The sequence below is a fragment of the Rhipicephalus microplus genome, chromosome 1 (genome assembly GCF_043290135.1).
Source record: "Rhipicephalus microplus isolate Deutch F79 chromosome 1, USDA_Rmic, whole genome shotgun sequence".
NCBI lineage: Eukaryota > Metazoa > Arthropoda > Arachnida > Ixodida > Ixodidae > Rhipicephalus > Rhipicephalus microplus.
This window is the reverse complement of record NC_134700.1, coordinates 266017295-266036378: the sequence shown is the minus strand read 5'-3', so window position 1 is coordinate 266036378 and position 19084 is coordinate 266017295. Positions and strand designations below refer to the sequence as shown.

Below are 19084 nucleotides of genomic sequence, written 5' to 3'. Positions count from 1 at the left end.
ACTGGCGTGAAATGAAATGCACACTTCAATTGTCACATCACCTCTTTTCCTGTCATTTGCCTGGAAATACTAATCACCATAAAATGCATAAAATGGGGGCACCAGCACAAAATGAATACAAGTAGGGCTGTTTCAATGAACTAGCATAAAACTGTTTTTTAACATACAGGAGGAGGGACGTTTTGAATAAAAGCAAATTTGTTCTCTCACTTCAAAATCTAATGGAATAACACAGGGCACGCTCACATGGCGCGTGAAGTATTTTTTATTTCTGGGGTAATAAATTACAAAACTTCCAGTAACAAATAAATTCTTTAATGGCTGGTTATATAATCTTTAATAAAGCCCACTTTTCTGTTTATAAAGCAGTGAAAAGCTTGCACATGTCGAGTGCACAACGCACCATCAAGCAACACTATATTACCCGCTTTTGCAGCTTACCGAGGCTTTTTTTTTTAAAGCTCTGCTGCAAATGTGTTCACCGTGTCCCATTTCCTGCAGCACCCAACATTTCACGTGCACAAGATGTGCACAGACACGCACACTAGGTGGGTGCAGAATACAGTGCAGTAAAACGAGTGAAATTCAGCAGGTTTTTTGTGTTCCTCACAAGAAAAGAAAAAGAATGTACAGCTCCAAGAGGAGAACTGTGCTTTGAGCACCATGAAGAACCACGTATTGGAATGTGAGGTCAGCACCCTGTCGTCCTGGCAATCACGCAATGGCCTTTGCTTCAGGCAAGAAGGTCTCCCAATACTTGATCAACTGCAACAGACAAATGAGCAAGTGTCACCTACTTCTGAGGAGTTCAAATGGGCACTGGAGAGATGTGCCAAGAGATTTTGTAGATTCATAAAGCCTTTCAGAATTCTTTTTTTGTGCCAGGCACATCAATTATGTAGAATGGGAAGGCTAATTTAAAAAAAGGTAATCCTAGCACTGCAACTCCAATGCCAGAATACCAGTTTGATATTACTATTAGCTTATAAACTTATGTAGTATGATATGTATTCAAACTACAGCAGAGCAAAAGCTCACAAAACGTGCCAATGTAGTTGGTTAATGAAGCCATACATTCCAGAGAAACTTGGCCTATGAGAAATGCCGTAACGAAGGGCTCCGGATAATCTGAACTACCTTGGTTAGCATACACTGACACCACACAGTACATGGGCCTTTAGCACTTCACCTACATCGAAATGCAACCATTTCGTCGGGATCTAGCCTACACTTTTCAGCCACGCACAGTAACTTTTGAGCCACTGCAGTAGTTGCTGCCATCTGGAATATGTTTGCGAAAAGTGGGCTATGGTGTGCCTGCTTTCTCTACCATTCTCTGTGTTCGGTTGTACAGTCGAACTTTGATTACACATCCCACGGTAAAGGTTCGCTCACAGAATAAAGATTCGCTCACACCTACTTCAACTAAGTAATGCTGCCATTAGCTGCCACTGGCAAAAATAATTTAATTTACCTTCCTTGCCGAAGCACAAGGTTTCGCCAAGGGCTTATTCGAGCAGTCTGTGCCAGTTTTTCGGGTAAGGATGAGCGTCACTGCCTGTTTTTCTGTTTTTCGATTATACAACGGTTTTGCGTGGTCCCCCAAAGTTGTATAATCAGGGTTTCATTGTACTTTCATCTTTTTGCTTTCACTTTCATGCCGAGAAAGCACATATTGTCCCTTGTCATTTTGTTCCCTTGAAATGCATGCAAACAGGAACTAGTATTCATTTTGCACCAATGAACAAAACTTGGGGCTTGGTGAGTGTCATCTACAAAGAAACCAGACACTGCAAGTGTCAAAGCAAATGCCACTGCAATGATCTTTTCTATTATCCTAGAAAAATAGGTTACCAAAATAGTATGATACATTAGAGTACACAAGTTCCACAGCAAACAACCAAAGACACAAAAGTGAGTGTGAAAAAGAGTTCCTAATTCACACCTCTTCACAAAATGCCACAGGAGCTTCGCAGAAGTCTTGTTCAATTTCATCAAGACAATGTTCCACACCAGAAAAACAACTTCCCAAAGCTTAACAGAAAAACATGCCCCATCAGTTCAGACTTGGAAGTTAGCGAAGTGGACAAATTAAACAGCAATGCGATTAGGATGCGAGTGTTTACCTGTTGCTGGGTGTCGAGGAGAAACTCAAAGTAGCGCACAACGGAGTTGCGGAAGTCGGCGATGCGGTTGAGCTCGAAGCGGTCCATCTCTGTGCGAATCACACGCGACACGTTCTCAAACTCTTCCTGCCCACGCTCCACCTTGGCTTCCCACTCCAGCACCTCTTGGCGCGCCTGGGGTATCTTCTCGCTTTTTGCTGCTAGCTCAAGCTTGGCCTTTGCCTCACGCTTGCGGGCTAGCATCTGCTGGGCGTGCTGCCATGTCTGGTACACCTGCGACAGATCGTGTGCCAGTTGCAGCGGATTAGCATGGCCTGCTTTTTTTTCTTTTTTTGAGTCCACCACAGCTGCCACCATGTGACAAGTGTTACAGGTGTGGTGATGTAGCATAACATGCAAATTAAATACATTATCAGCAAATATTTAGTTTCTTTTGTTCACTACCATTTAAGCAAGCCTCCTGATGAGCGAGTTGGTTTTGTTGGTAATACACAACAAATGAACAGTACTTTAATTGAACCAAAATGTAGCTTCACCATAAATAAATCCGCTTTGAAAATGCCCATGAGCTGACAATACCTATGTAATTTCGATTTTATGGTTTACCTTTAGGTTAAGCAAACCAGACTTGCACAAAGGCTCTATCATTGGTTGGTTGTGGGCTTCAGCATCCAAGAGAGACACAGGCTATGGCAGGTGCCGTAGTGGAGGGCTCCATATAATTTCGACCACGCAGGGTTTTTTACCATGCACTGCAATCACACAGTACGCATGCCCCTAGCACATCACTTCCAACGAAATGTGACTGCCACAGCACGAGTAGAGCCCACATCCTTTGAGTCATCAGTTGAGCATTGTAACCACCAGTTCTACAGTAAATGTTCGTTAATTCAAACTTAAGGGGGACTATAAACTTGTTCGAATTAAGCGGCATTTGAATTAGTGGGCGGGTTCTAAAATCTACAAAGATTCTGCCGCACTGCTTGGCCAGGACCCAAAGAAGCCACCTCTAAACTTGTTATTATGTGCTTGTATACGTTTGTAGCAGATGATTTTGTTAAGTTTATGGAGCTTTTAACAGTGCACATAATTCATCAGTCAATGTTACGCAAGAATCAAACACCGGCATGCATTCATGTGAGCGGTAAGCTTTAATGTCAAACTGTATGATGCTATTTATGCTCCAAAACACATTTTATATGGTAGAGTTATCACAATCAAAAGTAATTGTGGTCTGCCCTGCTTGTTCTCCGAACCAGAACAATGTTAATTCAACAGCAATCCGTAATTTCATTTGCTTGTGATTTATCCATTGCGATACCATGAGCATTACTTGTAGCTTGTCCAAGAGTGCCAGTGCGACATCCGAAATCTCATCTGCTGAGAAATACTGCTGTTTTGCAACTTCTTTGGTTTGGTTTTGCAACATATCGCGATCATTCTGCGCAGACTTTTGAACGGAGCTACGAAACCCAGGAGCTTTCAGTTCTAGTTAACAGTTGTGGAATACAGACGTGTTCGAATTATGAAGTTTTCCCCTATAGAAATACACAAGCTGTTCCAGGACCAAGGTGCCAGCTAGCATTAACTGTAAGTTCAAAATAATTGAGTGAGTTAGTGTTTACTGTATTCAGTCACAGCATTGTATTACACAGCCTATTCAAGTAAATATCTCAACAAAATCCTTGCATCTTTCAAGCCTGCACTTCACCTTGATCTTGGGTCTTATTGGTAGGCCTACATGAGTACAGTAATACGTCGTCCACTTGAATTCGCATATCTTAAAAAAAAATCAGCTATGTCGAAACTTTCTGCAGCACTGAACATTTTTCTATACGTCCCATCTATATTTTTCCCTTTGTCTCTAAGTATTTTTGGGTCGGACTGCAGATAACTCGCTATCTTGACTGGTAGTGGAACGGAAATTCCGCCTCCGGACCATTTCACTTCAAGATTTGCGTGATGCTGCCACGCCTAAAGTCCGTAGTTTTTTTTTTTCCTTATTTAGCTGTGCCTGCCACTACGTCGACGCTTTCCGCGAACATGATGTGCGTGAAGTCTCAGCCCAGAGACATCAACTTTGTCAAGCAACCCTGTGGCAAGTTTTGTGGCACATGCGCTGAGCAGGGACGCCCTCTGCCCATGCTTGGCGTTCTCTTGTTCGCTTTGAGCAGTGTACACAATTTTCCCTGAGGTGTGATTTCCGTCCATCTGCGCAAACCATGTGGTACGGATTTTTCTTCAAGAGTGATTTCCGTACATCTGCACAAACCGAGCAGTACAAATTTTTCGCTATGAAAAGCAACAACATCGTGCGAATGCGGCAAGCATGGTGTCAAAGCAGTGCAGGTCGCTAATGCTGGAAAAAAAAAAAAGGTTGCCCTAATTAAGGAAGCAGAGAAAGGAGGCTGAATGAAAGCGAGCATCACGCAGGAATTCGGCATCCCTTTGTCTACACTTTCGACAGTCTGAAAAACGAGTAGAAGGTGCTGGATAGATTTCAGCAGAGCTTCTCCAGCCAGGGAAAGCGGGTTAGAGGATTGAAGTTCCCAGATGCTGAAGTGGCGTTGATGGTACGGCTTCGAAATAAGGTAGAGTGCAGCAGTGGGGAAGATCAACTGATGCAATGCGTCAAGTAGCTGGAGGGCGCCTTGCTAGGCCCGAGTACGCAGGCTAGCATTAGGCAGTTTTTCTCTGCTAAATAAAATGCAAGTGCGGCAAAAAGCAGTTATTTTTTTTTCCTTTTGAACCTGCACGAGAAGAAAGATTAGAAAGCGCCGCTGAAGAGCCGTTAAGCAGTAGTGATTTTTCGGAAAAGCGCTCATTTTTCTTGGCAATTAGCGCAGTTTTGCTTATCTTAAAAATCTGTATCACGAAATTTTCCCTGTTTTTTCAAGACTTCAATTTAATGTGGAATTACTGTACACAGACCAACAAACAATAGACAACTGAAAGACCTGGACGAAGAGGAAGCAAAGCTTCACTTGAGTAAGCTGATGACTACCACTTGCCTTTACTCTCTGGTGGAAAACATCCTTGATTGCCCCAACCAGGGACAGGTAATCCTTGACCAGCTCCGCCAGACAGTAAAAGTCGTGGTTGGCCTGGCGCCCTTGCAGCTGCTCCACCCGCTCGCCAACTTCGGCCAGCTTGGACAGTGCACGCGATAAGCCTGTGTGCTCTTCACAGTTGCCCAGCATGGCTGCACTTTTGGCAAATGCACCCGTGCTCTGTGACAGCTCTGCACATCAATGAGTAGTCAGAACAACCTTGAGCTGGTCATAAATGCAGAACTTCATCTACGATAAAAAAAGTCAAGTTACATCCATGCAAACTGCTACATCCTTCTGCAACTCTAGGGCAAATTGAAGACGCTTAACAGAACTGTTTAGCAATGTGGGAACATTACATGGAGCAACAGGCGACACCACCATTATAAAGGCAGAAAAATTGCAAACAAGTTATATCCACTTCATCCAACTACTGCTGCCACAATGAGGCAATCCTCTGCCCTACGGCTACTGCTTCATAGCCACGCGCATTGCATACCATCGTACTGCACTGCACGAAGAAGGATCCATGATTACTGTTCCATGGCATGTTTTTCTAAATAAAATCTTGAACTGCACTAGGAAGGCCCAAGCACTATAGTGGCAGTATATATATATATATATACACTACAACAAAGCTAGTTATTACAGATAAGAAAAATGATGGAAAAGAAAACGAAACACTACCTCTGCGTTGCTGCACCATGTTTTCCACGCTGGCATGTAACCGCTTCAGCTGAATGTCAAGGTTGTCAATCTGTTGTTGCTTTTCTTCAAACCACTGTGAATGAAACACATACAATGAACAATAAGTCATACTTCTCAAGAAGCTCACTCAGTGCTATTAAAAGAAAAAGAGAGAGCACACAAATAAAAAAAAAGTGCACAAGTGATAACTGACATGCTCATATGCAACAATAGAATTGGAACGAGAAGCACTGCATGATACATGATAAAAAGTTGAGCATGAGAAATCTGAGAAAATTTAAATGCTTGGAAGCACTGATGTCCAATTCCAACCAAGTTGAAAGCTAGCTGAACTGTTATGCAACAACAACCAATGGACACATTCAGAGTTTCTATTTTGTGCCTTTACTAGGCACTGTAATGATTAAAAGAGAGAGATAAGTATAAATATGAGATTCACAATAACTGCATACATATAACGATAGACACTGTTCAAATGAGAGACATTTGAGCTTCCCTTAAAGAGACCTTTGGCACTGCTTGTGTGTAGAGCAGGCAGGGTGAGAATGATCATTACCAAAACAAAAACAATCGTATAGTTACTGCCAGAGTTATGTGTTCAAATGCTTGGTTGAATTAATTCAACATGACAGCTGTCAAACTGCATCAGTACACACATATTTCTATTTACCTAATTCACAAAAATTTATGCCATGTGCTTTAGACAATCACTGACGCAGCTTTATCTACAACACTACTAAAAAAAAAAATCATCATGCCAACAAAATGATAAAAAGCATCTTTCAAAAGAAAAAAAGCAGCTAACAGACATCAAAACATATCCAAATGTACAGGCGGTATAGTGCACAAAGGACAACTGAAAAGTAGCGTGCTGGCATATTTGTTCACTTCAAAAGAGATTTTTTTTTTTTTACCTGGACAGCAAATGAAGGCTCGGCCAGCAAGACCTGGCAGCATTGAAAAAGGCAACAAGACGCCTGGTACAGACACAAGAATGGACATGGGCAAGAGATTTCAAGGAGCACAAACATCTAGAGTTACGGCTCCTGTATTCTGAATTTAAAGATGATCAAGCAGCTACAGTAGACTCTCAGTAAACGAAAATCTTTTAAATGGAACTGCTGCTTTGATGGAACAACTGCTTTTGATATGATTGGTTTCATACTTGAATGCTGCAACCCACTTCACCTCTCGGTAAACAGAACTGTTAAATTGAGCACATTTTCCCGAACCCTTCAGGTTCCATTTACTTCAGAGTCCACTGTATCTGAAAATTGTGAGCCCATTCGACTAATAATGTGCAGCTGATGCTTAACTGGTTTTTTTTAGATAAAGACGATACAATTCAGAATTCAGCTGTAACATATGGACATTGCAGTGTTAAACTGCTGCCACAGTTGACTTCCTTATTGTGAACCTTGCGTCAGTGTGGATCAAGTTCTTTGCAAGCATTATTAAGCATGTTCGATGTCGGTATTTTTATACTGATACTTTTTCATCAATAATACGTCTAAAATGCAGTACATATAAGATCTGCCAATTACAAGTTGCAAATTGTTCGCAAGACCTGGCTAAATCTTCATACCAATCTGTACACGACAGTTCTACTATATGCCTAGACAGTCTGGGTTGGCCAGTTTGTCAACCAGATGTTTCCAATTTGTTAGACTTATTCCACATTAAAGGGGCCCTGAAACACTTTTTGAAGTAACCATGTAATGAATTCACTAAAAGAACTTATTGCCTCACGAATTCAACGCCGCAACAATTTCAAGAATTCGTCCAGTACTAGCGGAGTTACAAAGATTTGTTGCACGCTGCAATCACATTCTTCTTTCCTAACGAAAGTGCTAGAAGCTAAGCAGGGAGGGATGGCAGGGGCAAAGAAAATACATCACGTGTGCATCGTGACCTTGAGCCCCTTTTTCCTTTCTTCGAATATGCGGCTTCTTCAGTACGATCACCCATGTACGCGTGGACAAGTCACGCCCTCCCGCGGCAATCTCTGTAACGACCGAGAGCGCCATGTTTAAATCAGCCAATGGCTGACAGATGGCCTTCGATGAGTGATTTTTGAGCATCTTCCGTCGTTTGTCAAGAGACGAGAGCAATTTTCAGCTGACTGATAATTTATTGTGAATTCTAGGCCGCGTGCTGTGCTATGACATTTGGCTCGCTTGTTCTCGGGAGCCTCTACCATCGATAAGCAGCATTTTCTGACCATGCTCAAGAAGTGTTGCAGGGCCCCTTTAAAGGGGCACTGACTTAACCATCAACTGCTCGTTTGTTGCAAAGATGCAACAATCACAGTGAGCAGTCAAACATGATCAGAGTCAACTTACCGTATTTACTCGATTCTACCGCACCCTCAATTGTAACGCGCACCCGGTTACCACGCCGGAAAAAAACAACTAAGGCATCGATTGCAACGCGCACCCATTTTTCTCGTTGGCCCGCACGATCACACCACTCGGGAAAATGACTCCTTTCGAGAGCGTCTTCCGTTTCAATATGAGGTACGGGGGAAGCTTGTGCCTATCTGACGTGCAACGAAGCATTGCTGTCACTCTAGTTTTACCGTGGCCCGATGTCAGCACACGAACTTGCTTTGCCCACTTCTCCTCGACGGTTGTGGTGCCAGGTATGTCGAATTAAAGAGGCATCTGATCGGCATTCCCGATTTGCCCAAGCAGGTAGCCGTTGTTGCGCCGCAAGTTCAGGACGAACCTCTGAAAACTGTCAAGCTTTTCATCGTACTCCTCCGCAAAACTTTTCGCATATGCATGTTCCCCTTCGGAGGAAAAAGCCTTTCCTTTTCATAAAGTTAGTTAGCCAGCACCTGCTCGTTTTAAACTGGCTCCGCATTAGACCTTTTTCTCAGACTAATTGCATAGCCCGCACTTGGAGCAGTTCTGTCGTCACGGGCCGCTGTGCTGCTCGCTGCTCAAGCACATACTCGCCGAGCAGCACTTTAATTTGCGGAAACCGACCCTGCTGTGGTCCACTGAAGCCTTTGCGTGAAGCTTTGCTGTCGACAATATTCTGCTTTTGTTTCCGCCAGTCCTGCAAGCACGTTTCGGGAACTCCGAACGACCGCGATGCAGCCCGATTTACGTCCGTTTCAGCACACGCGATGACTTTTCTTTTAAAAGCGGCATCGTGGTGCACTCGTCGAGTTTTTGGAGTCGCTCCTTCCATACCGTCGACGCTAATGCACTACAAAATGACGAACTCTTCAGCACACGTACGAAGTGCTGCACATGGGAAACATTTAGGCAGAAATGGCCGACGCGCCATGCCGACGCAAGTAGGGGGCGGCCATTTCGGAATGCCGATGGCAATAGAATGACCGTATTCATTTTTTTTTTTCGTACTCGATTCTAACGCGCATGAGATTTACGAACTCGCTTAACCGGAAAAAAGGTGCGTGTTAGATTTGAGTAATTACGGTATTTTAAACTCACGTACTATATAATCAAATCAAAACGCCTTAACAGTTTCAAATGCAAGGACGTCACTGCGTTTCGCTAGGACATATGAAAAGCTGACATTTAAACCAAGAATGAACCACGGGTGTTATATTACATAATTTTTCTCACTCTTTGACCAAGGCAGTCCCCACATAAAAAGTTTACTGAGGTTCAAGCCACAGCAACAAGTTTCTAATGCATGCATCTCGTTTGCTAATGAAAAAGTTTTGAATGCTAACCTTATATGATTAACAACACAAGTAAACTTGCTGCAGAAAGCTTAAAACAGATTCAAATAATAAGCACAAGCAACTTTTTGACAAAGTGTGCTTGTATGTAACATAAGCCATTAGTAATTCACACACCTGGAGGCAGCCATGCAAAATGCTTAATACTATATGCACTAGTTCAAAGCAAAGTGATCATGTTTGTCACACTGCACATTAAAGCAGACAAAAATTTGTACACGAACTTGCATGCAAAATGTGGTATGGTACATAAGCAAATGTTTGTCCCCAAATACTATACGTGCATTATTTTGTTCCTGTAGGCTTGCACATGTAAAAGGCGATGGGGTGTTATATATTAGTGCAGAATTATACTGTTGTGCATGCAATGCTTGCACACTATGTCGCAGCTTCCAGGCAAGTGTAATTTATTCAATGATATAACTGGCTATTAACTATATTTTGTGATAGAAAGCACTGCTTTACACGACTAGTTACATCTTGCCGGTGCGTGCACACTCTTACTTATTAGGTCAAATGTGTTAGTACCAAATCTTCTAGATTGGCCCCCATTATCAGAGGTTAACTGTGGCAGATGGGCCGATTGTTGGGGCAGCTAGCCACACAGTGCTTAGGCATAAAAAGTTGAATGCATCAAACGTCCTTACTGGGTCTGCCTCGTCCATCTTGGTGGTAATCTTCGAAACGGAGTCTCCCATGCGCGAGATGAGCCGGAACATGCCAGCTCCACTTAGAGATGACGTGTTGGTGGCTCGAGGCAGTTCTGTTTCCAGCTCCAGGAACTCTCTGAAATCTGGATCGACCCTGAGTGAAGGGTGCGCAGCTGTTCGTTGCAAGAAACGCTCCAATGCGGCCCTTCGACGCTCAACAAAGTCTTCTGAAGTGACCTGCTCATCTTTTGACATCTTGATCTTGGTCATGCCTGAAAAGTACACAAAAAGGCACTGATGTGTGCAATCTAGCTGGAATAAAGCAGTAAATACTGATGCAGTAGTAGCATGCTGTTTGTAGTGGTACATCAAGCCCTTAACTACACAGGTGTCTTTTGCGGTTCTAAAATAAGCTAGGCTGAACGCTGCTCCACTTATCACACTGATTGCTTGCCTAAACCAGTCTGCCAATGTGCTCGCATATGGCAGTTGATTTACAAGCATGAAGAACTCATCCAAAACAACGAGAAAATCCTTTACGTTTCAAAAAGTACTAAGGCATGCTTTAGAAAATGTGGAAGCTTAAGGGGGGGGGGGGGGCTATAACAATTTTCTTTGTTATTTATGAAGCTAAAAGGTTAAAATTCAGCATGCAGATGTCATTTGTTGTGCCGATATCATAAGTGAAATCGGTTTTGAGCTATCTAATATAACTTTTCAGTTACCATGATAGACTCACACTGTCATCCCACAATTAATTAGTTAATTAGACAATTTCATCACTTTTGCATAAGGATATTCAAAAAAGTCTATTTTGTGCCACAATGCTATTGGTTTATTTTTAATATTTAAGTTAGCACAATTTTTTTAGATGTCCTGGACATATTGTCTTACCAACAACTTTTACAAAAAAGCCAATTACAAAAGTCTCTATGATCTGCACACAAATATGGACAGCTTAAGGCACTCACCAATGTCTCAGGATCTAAATGCAGGAACGAAATGGCTATAGCTTAATTTGTTGTGAAATGGCACAGGGATGACTGACAGCAACTGCTCAAAAAATTAAAGCTAAGAAAACGGAGCTCAAAGAAATTGAAGTTACAAGCTGATAAAACGGAACTCTGAAGGAAGCCGACTATTTTTTATTGGAGAAAGGCATCTTTGTGGCTATCTTGAGCTCCAGTCTGTCCTCCTTATGATGATACCAATATGGTGGCACTGTGCCAAGGGAAAGCTGCAAATTTGCATTTTGCTAAGCCCAATTTTCACATAGCTCTTGACGACAGGCCACCAGTAAAATGCTTGTTTCTGAACTTCTGCGACTTAGTTTGGTCTAAAATCACACTATGATGTAAAACATGGCCTCAGGATAACAGAAAAAAATTAATTGGAAAAAATTGGCCCCGTATCCGCATGTTAATCTGCAAATGTCGTCGACAGACGATAGTCTTGCATGTGGGAGAGAGTGAACAAAACATTTATTTGATGTTCTGTGCAAGAAAATCGGTAAATGGTATTCTGGAGTCACTGCGTTAGAGTGGACGCGAACGAGCACATCAAGTCACGTCACGCGTGAGACATGAGCCCCATCTGACAGTTTTCTGGGAAAACTTAGCGCGTGGCTCTGAGACCGGTGTGCGCGCCTGTCTCAGAGGTGATAAGGTAAAGAACGCAAGGCGACTGGTAGGTGCCACCACAGTCTCGTCTTAGCGAAGCGTTGGAAACACTCGCCTTTTCGTGCAAGCGTTGCATGGACAGCGCAGCGCGTTAAGCGCTGCGGTCCTTAAAATTACTTAAGTATGCCTTTTCTAGTAAAAGACGCACATGCAGAATATATACGTGTCGTTATGGTACCCCAGACATGCGCAATAATTGCTTTTTAATTGACAATTGCACAAGTAAGAAAGCTAAATGTTGAGTTACATTGGTGAGCGCTTGCGGATTGTGTCGGCAGTTTTAAGTACCCCTTTGTCATTAAGAGTGAACGAACAGACAAATGTACAGACCGACAGACCAAAATTTTTGCGTCGAAGGGTCCTCAAGAAAGACTGTCGTCTTTAAAGCTGAACATTTTGACAAAATTTGATTTTGTATGCGAGGTTGAACATCCCCAAACCAACATGTGATTATGAGAAATGCCGTAGTGGGGGGGCTCCACAAATTTCGACCACCTGAGGTTCTTTAACGTGCTCCCAAATCTGAGCACACGGGCCTACAGCACTTCCCCCTCCATCGAAAATGCAGCCGGGATTTGATCCTGCTACCTGCAGGTCAGCAGCCGGGTACCTTAGCCAGTAGACCACTGCAGTGGGGCATTTTGATCAAAGCTAGAATTTCCATTGCCAGACCCCCACTTAAACAGCTCCTCACACTTAAAAAATAAGGGCGAAAGATAGGACATCTTTATGATAATTAGGTGTGATAATAAAGTAATTTAAAAACGCTGAATTTGCATGTCATTGACAGCACAGAGCACTATTAGGACTGTTGTTCATTATTATATAGACGTGCCATTATTCTCTGCATTGCACTCTCTAGCAATCGCAGAAATGAAGCAAACTGACACTATGACATAATGATGTATCCATATTGTAAGAACTGGATACAGCACTTGATATATACAGAGCAAGCATCAAAAAAAATTTTTTTCCCCCAAAATTGAGAGCATTCGAGCCTTTATTTAACAAACATGTCACACTAAAACGACACCCGAATACTGTTACACTTGTGCCTTTTCCCACTAACAGCCAATGTACGTTAAAATGAACATCCTGAAGCACGTGCAGCATAGCTTGAAGAGCACAGGTGCATATTTAAATAATAAAGTCTTCACCAAAGACTTTAGTGCACCAAAAACAAATGTATCTGCCACTTTCTGTACATTGCTGGATATTAAATGCCACACTTAGACTACAAGAGATGGCAGGCCTGAGCTATGGTTTGGTCATCTTAGAGCCTTTACAAACAACAGGTTTAATACATGCACATTTCGATTTTCAACAGCTTTGCTTAAGCTCACCTAAAACACTCTTTTCGGGAGCAGGTGGAACGATGCGCCCCATGTGCAAATGCTTCTCCACCAGCTTCTCGTGCAAGCCAAGAAAGTCGCTGAAGCGCCGGTTCACAGAAAACTGGGTCTTGCGATAGTATGGTGCGTTAGTGCGTGTGACCACTCGATAGGTGACGTAGGCTCCCATGCCCTCGCCAACTTTCTGAGGCTCCCGCACGCTGATCTCCACAAACTCCTCGCCCTCGGAGGCCTTCGGCTGCTGTGCATGTGTGAGGAAAGGCAATGATGACTGGCGAGCACTTCAGTGCCAGAAAAAATGCAGGTGCAATAACTCTGTGCTATGTAATAACAAATTCCAATTTTACCGGCTTTGGATTTCAACTACAGGATCATTCATCACCATTCTCACAGAACATGGCTAACAACCATATTCAAAAGAATGATGATTGATGTACACAGGTTTGCTTTACGCACTGTTTCCTTACCCGAGGGAGCACTGACAGAAAAATATTGCACAGTTTTTTTTTCTTCATTTAGCAGTAAGTAGCTTATGACCCAATTATCATGGCTGGAAACCTGGTATGTGCGAGTGCACGATGGTTTTGTTTAGTGATGTTATTAGAGTGCCCAGTGGCCATTTGGGTTTGAAAGAGCACCGAGCCAGGCACGAACAGTTCCGGTGGGAAGATAAATACGAGAGTTTCGCACCCACAGCCAGCACACTCAATGCCGCAGGCACAGAGGAAGAAATAGCAGGTAGCACAAGGCGCGGGACATCCACCAGCCAACACGAATGTACGACGAACACTTGTTTACATAGCTGCTGATTGATTCCAGAGTCACGAGGGCTCCGCTTCTTGCTCCATTAGGCGGCATGCACATTGAGATTCACATTGAAGATGTTCTAGGCTATATTTGCTCTTTATGTTTTGCAGATGTGCATGTCTCCACCTAAATCTATCTCACTCATTATCTCGCCTTAGAAATTTTGCATCACTGCTAAATTAAACATGACAAACATCGTGTTTTCAGATAACAGATAATTCATAAGCATGAGAATCTGCTCATAATACCCTCGTACAATTGATTGAGAACAAGTCATATAGGTTTTTAAATCACCTGTATGATCCTATCAGCTAATTTTGATGAAATTTCTTTTTGGACATGTATATTACAGAACTACACTCAAACTTAAATAAGAAACGCAAGTTCAACAAGGTATAAGATTGTGGGGTCTCGACGAGGCGAGCGCCACGTCATGTTCTTGGAGTGAACGGACACAGCAGACGCGGTCGGTACAAACCAAACAACATACATTTATTTAATTTAAGAAGGACGATATCGTCCGCCGAATAATACATAAATCGTAATTAACACACTAGGACATCGTTACACAATAACATGACAAAAACACAACACGACAAACACAATAACACACCGAAGGCGGCGTCTCCAACGCTCGACTTACCACGTGGCTCCCCCGGCGCGTAGGCCCGCAGTGCCCCGCGCCGAGGACCCACGCTAGAGACAACCGTTCGCGGCAACCCCCACGTGCCGAAGGGACTCGAAACTCTTGCGCGCCACCAAGGCTCGCTTCCGCCAGGTGTCACTGCCAGCACTACCCCATGATGATGACGATAGTGGTGCTCAACGCGAATACAACGGCACCTATGGCCTGTGGTCGTCACCCGAAATGCGGCTTTGGGGCGAGAGACGTTCGCTGCACGGCGCAAACAACTTTGCAGGGGGTGTCACCACCCCCACAAGATATAATAAACTCAACTTAAAGCTTGGTGTGTTGATAGTAGTAAGCTTCCCGTGTATCAAAAAAGCGAAAAATGTTGGACTCAGTGGATTAGTGGCTAGGGTGTGCAGCTGCAGACCTGAAGATTGCGAGTTCAACACCAGCCGCAGCAGTCGCATTTCAATGGAGGCGAAACTGTAGAGGCCTGTGTACTGCGTGGTGATGTCATTATGAGCTTGACTACGTTTACTGCAGGACAAAGGCCTCTCCCATGTTCCGCCAGTTAACTCGGTCCTGTGCTTGCTGCTGCCAATTTATACCCACAAACTTCTTAATCTCATCTGCCCACCTAACCTTCTGTCTCCTCCTAACCCACTTGCGATGTCAGTGCACATTAAAGAACACCAGATGGTCAAAATTTCGGGAGACCTCCAGTAAGGTGTCTTTCATAATCACATCGTGGTTTTAGGATGCAAAGTTCCACATATTTTTTTTTTTCCTTATGTAATTCGATATGTTGTGATTACAGCTAAGCAAATTTTTCTGTTACGTGACTCAGAATGAGCATCTTCATATCAGAAATGCTAAATACAGTCACCATTGCTACAGGTGCTAAATTATTTGAAGTATGCTTAAATATTCATACTTTCCCATAGTGCCACCACACATCCTGAGAACCAACAGCATATTGGCAAACAGAAACCTTTCATTATATCGTGAACAGTCACCTCTTTTTCCTTGATTGGTTTCAGTGCGCTGACATCTGGGGAGAAAAGTGTGGTGGGCTGCCTTGGGGGATTCGGCTCTGGATTGCTTCGCTGAATTTCGTCCTCAGTTGCTCGGAACTCAAGTTTGGCAGAGCCCAGCAGAGGGGTCTGTGTTGGCGGCTCGTCATCATCCAGATTCACCTCTACTTCTTCAGGCCCCTCCATTATGCCTAAGGGGCAGGCACATCAGTGTAAACTCTCATTACTGAAGCATGTTATTGAACGCAAACAACACATGTTATTTAGAGCATGCTCTAGTAAGCCTGGCATGAAGGTTCACAACTGGAAAATAATGATCGGGTGACTTTTTAAGTGGTCATGAATCGCATGTCTGACTTCGTGAAAAAACACACCCTACACATAGCAAGTACTGCTATGAATGTTTCAGCCAGACCTTGCAGTTGTGCGTGGCAAGAAGGGCTCACAAATGCAGCACAAAGTTCCCCCCCCCCCCCATTTTTTTAGGGGCTATTGGACACAGCAATAATTCAAACGAGAAAGAAAAGAAGAAATTGATGAAATTGGACAATTCAGCATTAATGGCATCAAAATTTTCTCTTTTGCTTTTGATACTGCATATTACTTTTTGCTTTGATTCCTTTGGGAGGTGCCATTTTAAGGTGAAAAGCAAGCCGGGAATGATTACTGATACCAGGTAGATAAGTAATTTTAGAAGCTAAGTTGGGTGTGTTAGTAAAAATTGGAACAAGTGTATTAGAAGCAGTACTCGTTGCTCTTGTACGCTGAACAATTAGTTTACACAGACCAAAAACAGAACACATAACTATGAAATCTTTGGCCTATGCTGAAAAAGGTGAAAAGTGTGGTGGATCAGTGTTTAAATTTAAGTACGAGAGAATAAAATCAGCTATTAAGAATCAATGCATGAAAGAAAAGGAAGCATTTGCGTTTATCGAACCGTGGAGTTCGCATAAGAATGTTTGCGTAAATGAAGGTGAACAGTGGCATACCCCTAGAACAATTTTTAAGTGACGGATTGCTAGTAGAACCCATACTGTTTTGATGTTGCGATTAATCTGCGCATGTGACGATGGAATGCCTTTTGATATAACCCATATATTAAAGGAAGGCTAACCAATTACATCACAATATTGCAAATAAGCTATTGCAAGAACTTGTTTCTAGTGGGGCACGGCAGAAGCCCAGTACCAAGACTGACAATGATGCAAAGTGGCTGGAGCTCACACCAGGTTTTAACTACCAAATATAATTATTCATATCCCTAAAAGTATGATTAAACATACTTACTGTTTGCATATGAGTGATGGCAGCACAATGGGTAAACAAATACTGTGATTCATTGAAGGCGACTCCTGAGGAGTACTATTTGTGAATTTTAAACTTGAATGCCACTGCTGTCGCCAATTTAAAAGACGAGTCTGAAGCGGTAAGCATGGCGAAATGCGCGTAGAATAGTGGAATGTAGGGCAAAACTTACGCCGACACTCAAGGAACCCTAGACGTAACACGATGATTGGCGGGAGGTGATAAAACGCAATTCATACAGGCACATAACATTACAATGACTTTAAGCAACAAGCGAGTTTTACGACGGGCACGTTAGTGCAACACGTGCTAGTTGATCATGGTATGTGATCTAGGATTAAGCTAAATGCGTCTGTGGAAAGTCGTTCTAAGACGATAGGAGGGAGTAGCGAGACGTGCTAAAGATAATCCTCAATCGTCACTCACCTTCTTTCAGATTCTTGTGGTGCTGTAAGAGAAAAGAAAAAAGCGATTCAAGCAATGCATAATACGTATGGGCAGGCATTCGTTGATATTCCGCAGAAGGAAAGAAATCGTCTAACATGTTACGATAAACACGCAAACAACCTCGGAACGCGGAATCGGTTTCGGGAAGAGTGCCGCTAACGTCTCACGAAGGGGCGGATCTCGGCGACTCCCACCCCGACTATCGCTACCAGTTGGCGGTCAAAATCGGTCCCGAATCTCACGACGGAATATTGACATTCGGCACGAAGGTTCGCGGCGATAGAAAACAAGAGGCTGGAGCCATTCCAGAGACGTCCGCATTCGTGTGGATATATCAAGGTGTGCATGTCCTAAGCATCGTGGAAAAGCCGTACGCAGTAGCGGCAACGTCACCGCTCATAAAGTGCAAATTCTACAACACTGTCAGCACGCACAGAACACGCTGAACATGAACAATGCCTTACAAGCGACAAGGGGGTTAAACAAACGGGAAGCCGTCCACGTTGGTCGGCAATGAAAATGAAACCAACGCGCTATATGTACTGTGCGCAGTCGACACCCCTCCCTAGCGGCTGCTCGTACTGTGCTCTGGGCAACGCGAACTACACGAACACACAATAACGCCCGTTCGGATGACGGCAAGCGATTCAACTTACCTCAACGGCAGACGTGAACATGTCATCCTCTTCCTTGGAATTTATGTCGCCTTCGCTGAGTAATGGAGGTGGCTCCTTGAGGTCCGCCATATCTCCCGTCAAGATTCCAATTGCGGCGGCGCTGGCGCTGCATTCGCCGACCTGTGGCGTCGCTACTAGAGGAGCTCGCACTCTCACCGCGGCGCCACATACCACCTGAAATCGCGTGTTTGATTTTTTTTTTTATGCATCAGTCCATGCTCTTCCCACAACAATTTGTCGATGATCGTTTTTGCGACTTCTACTCAACATTTCCAATTAAGCACACCTTTGGGCTAGTAGATACAAGTTAAACAAAGGTAGCGGTGTTGTGCGCTGCATGGGCGGTACTCGGGACACTAACGATGACACACACACACAAAAAAAAAAACACAACCAGAACAAGTGGGCGAAATCTATCAAATGTTAAATGCTAATCTTTCGTGATGCACCGCCATAAGATTTTCACGCATCTTATTCCGATTTCCAAGACAACAGATATCCAGATACCTACAAAGTTTAAAATGACAAGCTAGTCCTAAGGATGGGCTAATTCTTCTAAACATAAAAGCTGCCCACTACAATTAAGAAAAAAAAAAAAATGCTAGAACACACAGAACTTAAATACGCAACTTATTTTATAGAGCACTCATTTCAATGCTCAAACTATAAACATAAATGTTGCTGATCGCGAAGTTCTACCAGTTTGAGAATGGAGTACTAAATGCATCACATGTAATAAATAAATTCTATAATTAAGAAAGTCTATGATTAATGCATGTGATTAACCTAACATTCATTCATGCCATGCCAACAACACAAGTGCTCTTCAAAGGCGAGAGATAGTTTCAACCATGAGACACAAATTACAAAACCACATTTTCCACCAGAAATTCAAGA

General features: G+C 43.2%; 1 protein-coding gene across 2 annotated transcripts; it reads right to left on the bottom strand.

Moving 5' to 3' along the window:
* Positions 1–247: 247 nt before the first annotated feature.
* Positions 248–18308, bottom strand: Snx1 (sorting nexin 1). Of its 2 annotated transcripts, none has more exons than XM_037435923.2 (9): positions 18167–18308; positions 17490–17511; positions 15738–15946; positions 13275–13524; positions 10250–10524; positions 5864–5957; positions 5138–5367; positions 2127–2399; positions 248–765 (listed from the first exon to the last, which is right to left on the bottom strand). In XM_037435923.2, exons 1-9 carry the CDS (start codon positions 18254–18256, stop codon positions 715–717), a joined length of 1494 nt encoding a protein of 497 aa, XP_037291820.1. In that variant the 5' UTR covers positions 18257–18308; the 3' UTR covers positions 248–714. The 2 variants fall into 2 exon arrangements, with proteins under 2 accessions (XP_037291820.1, XP_037291827.1); XM_037435930.2 differs by having other exon boundaries at positions 13275–13521.
* Positions 18309–19084: the final 776 nt, after the last annotated feature.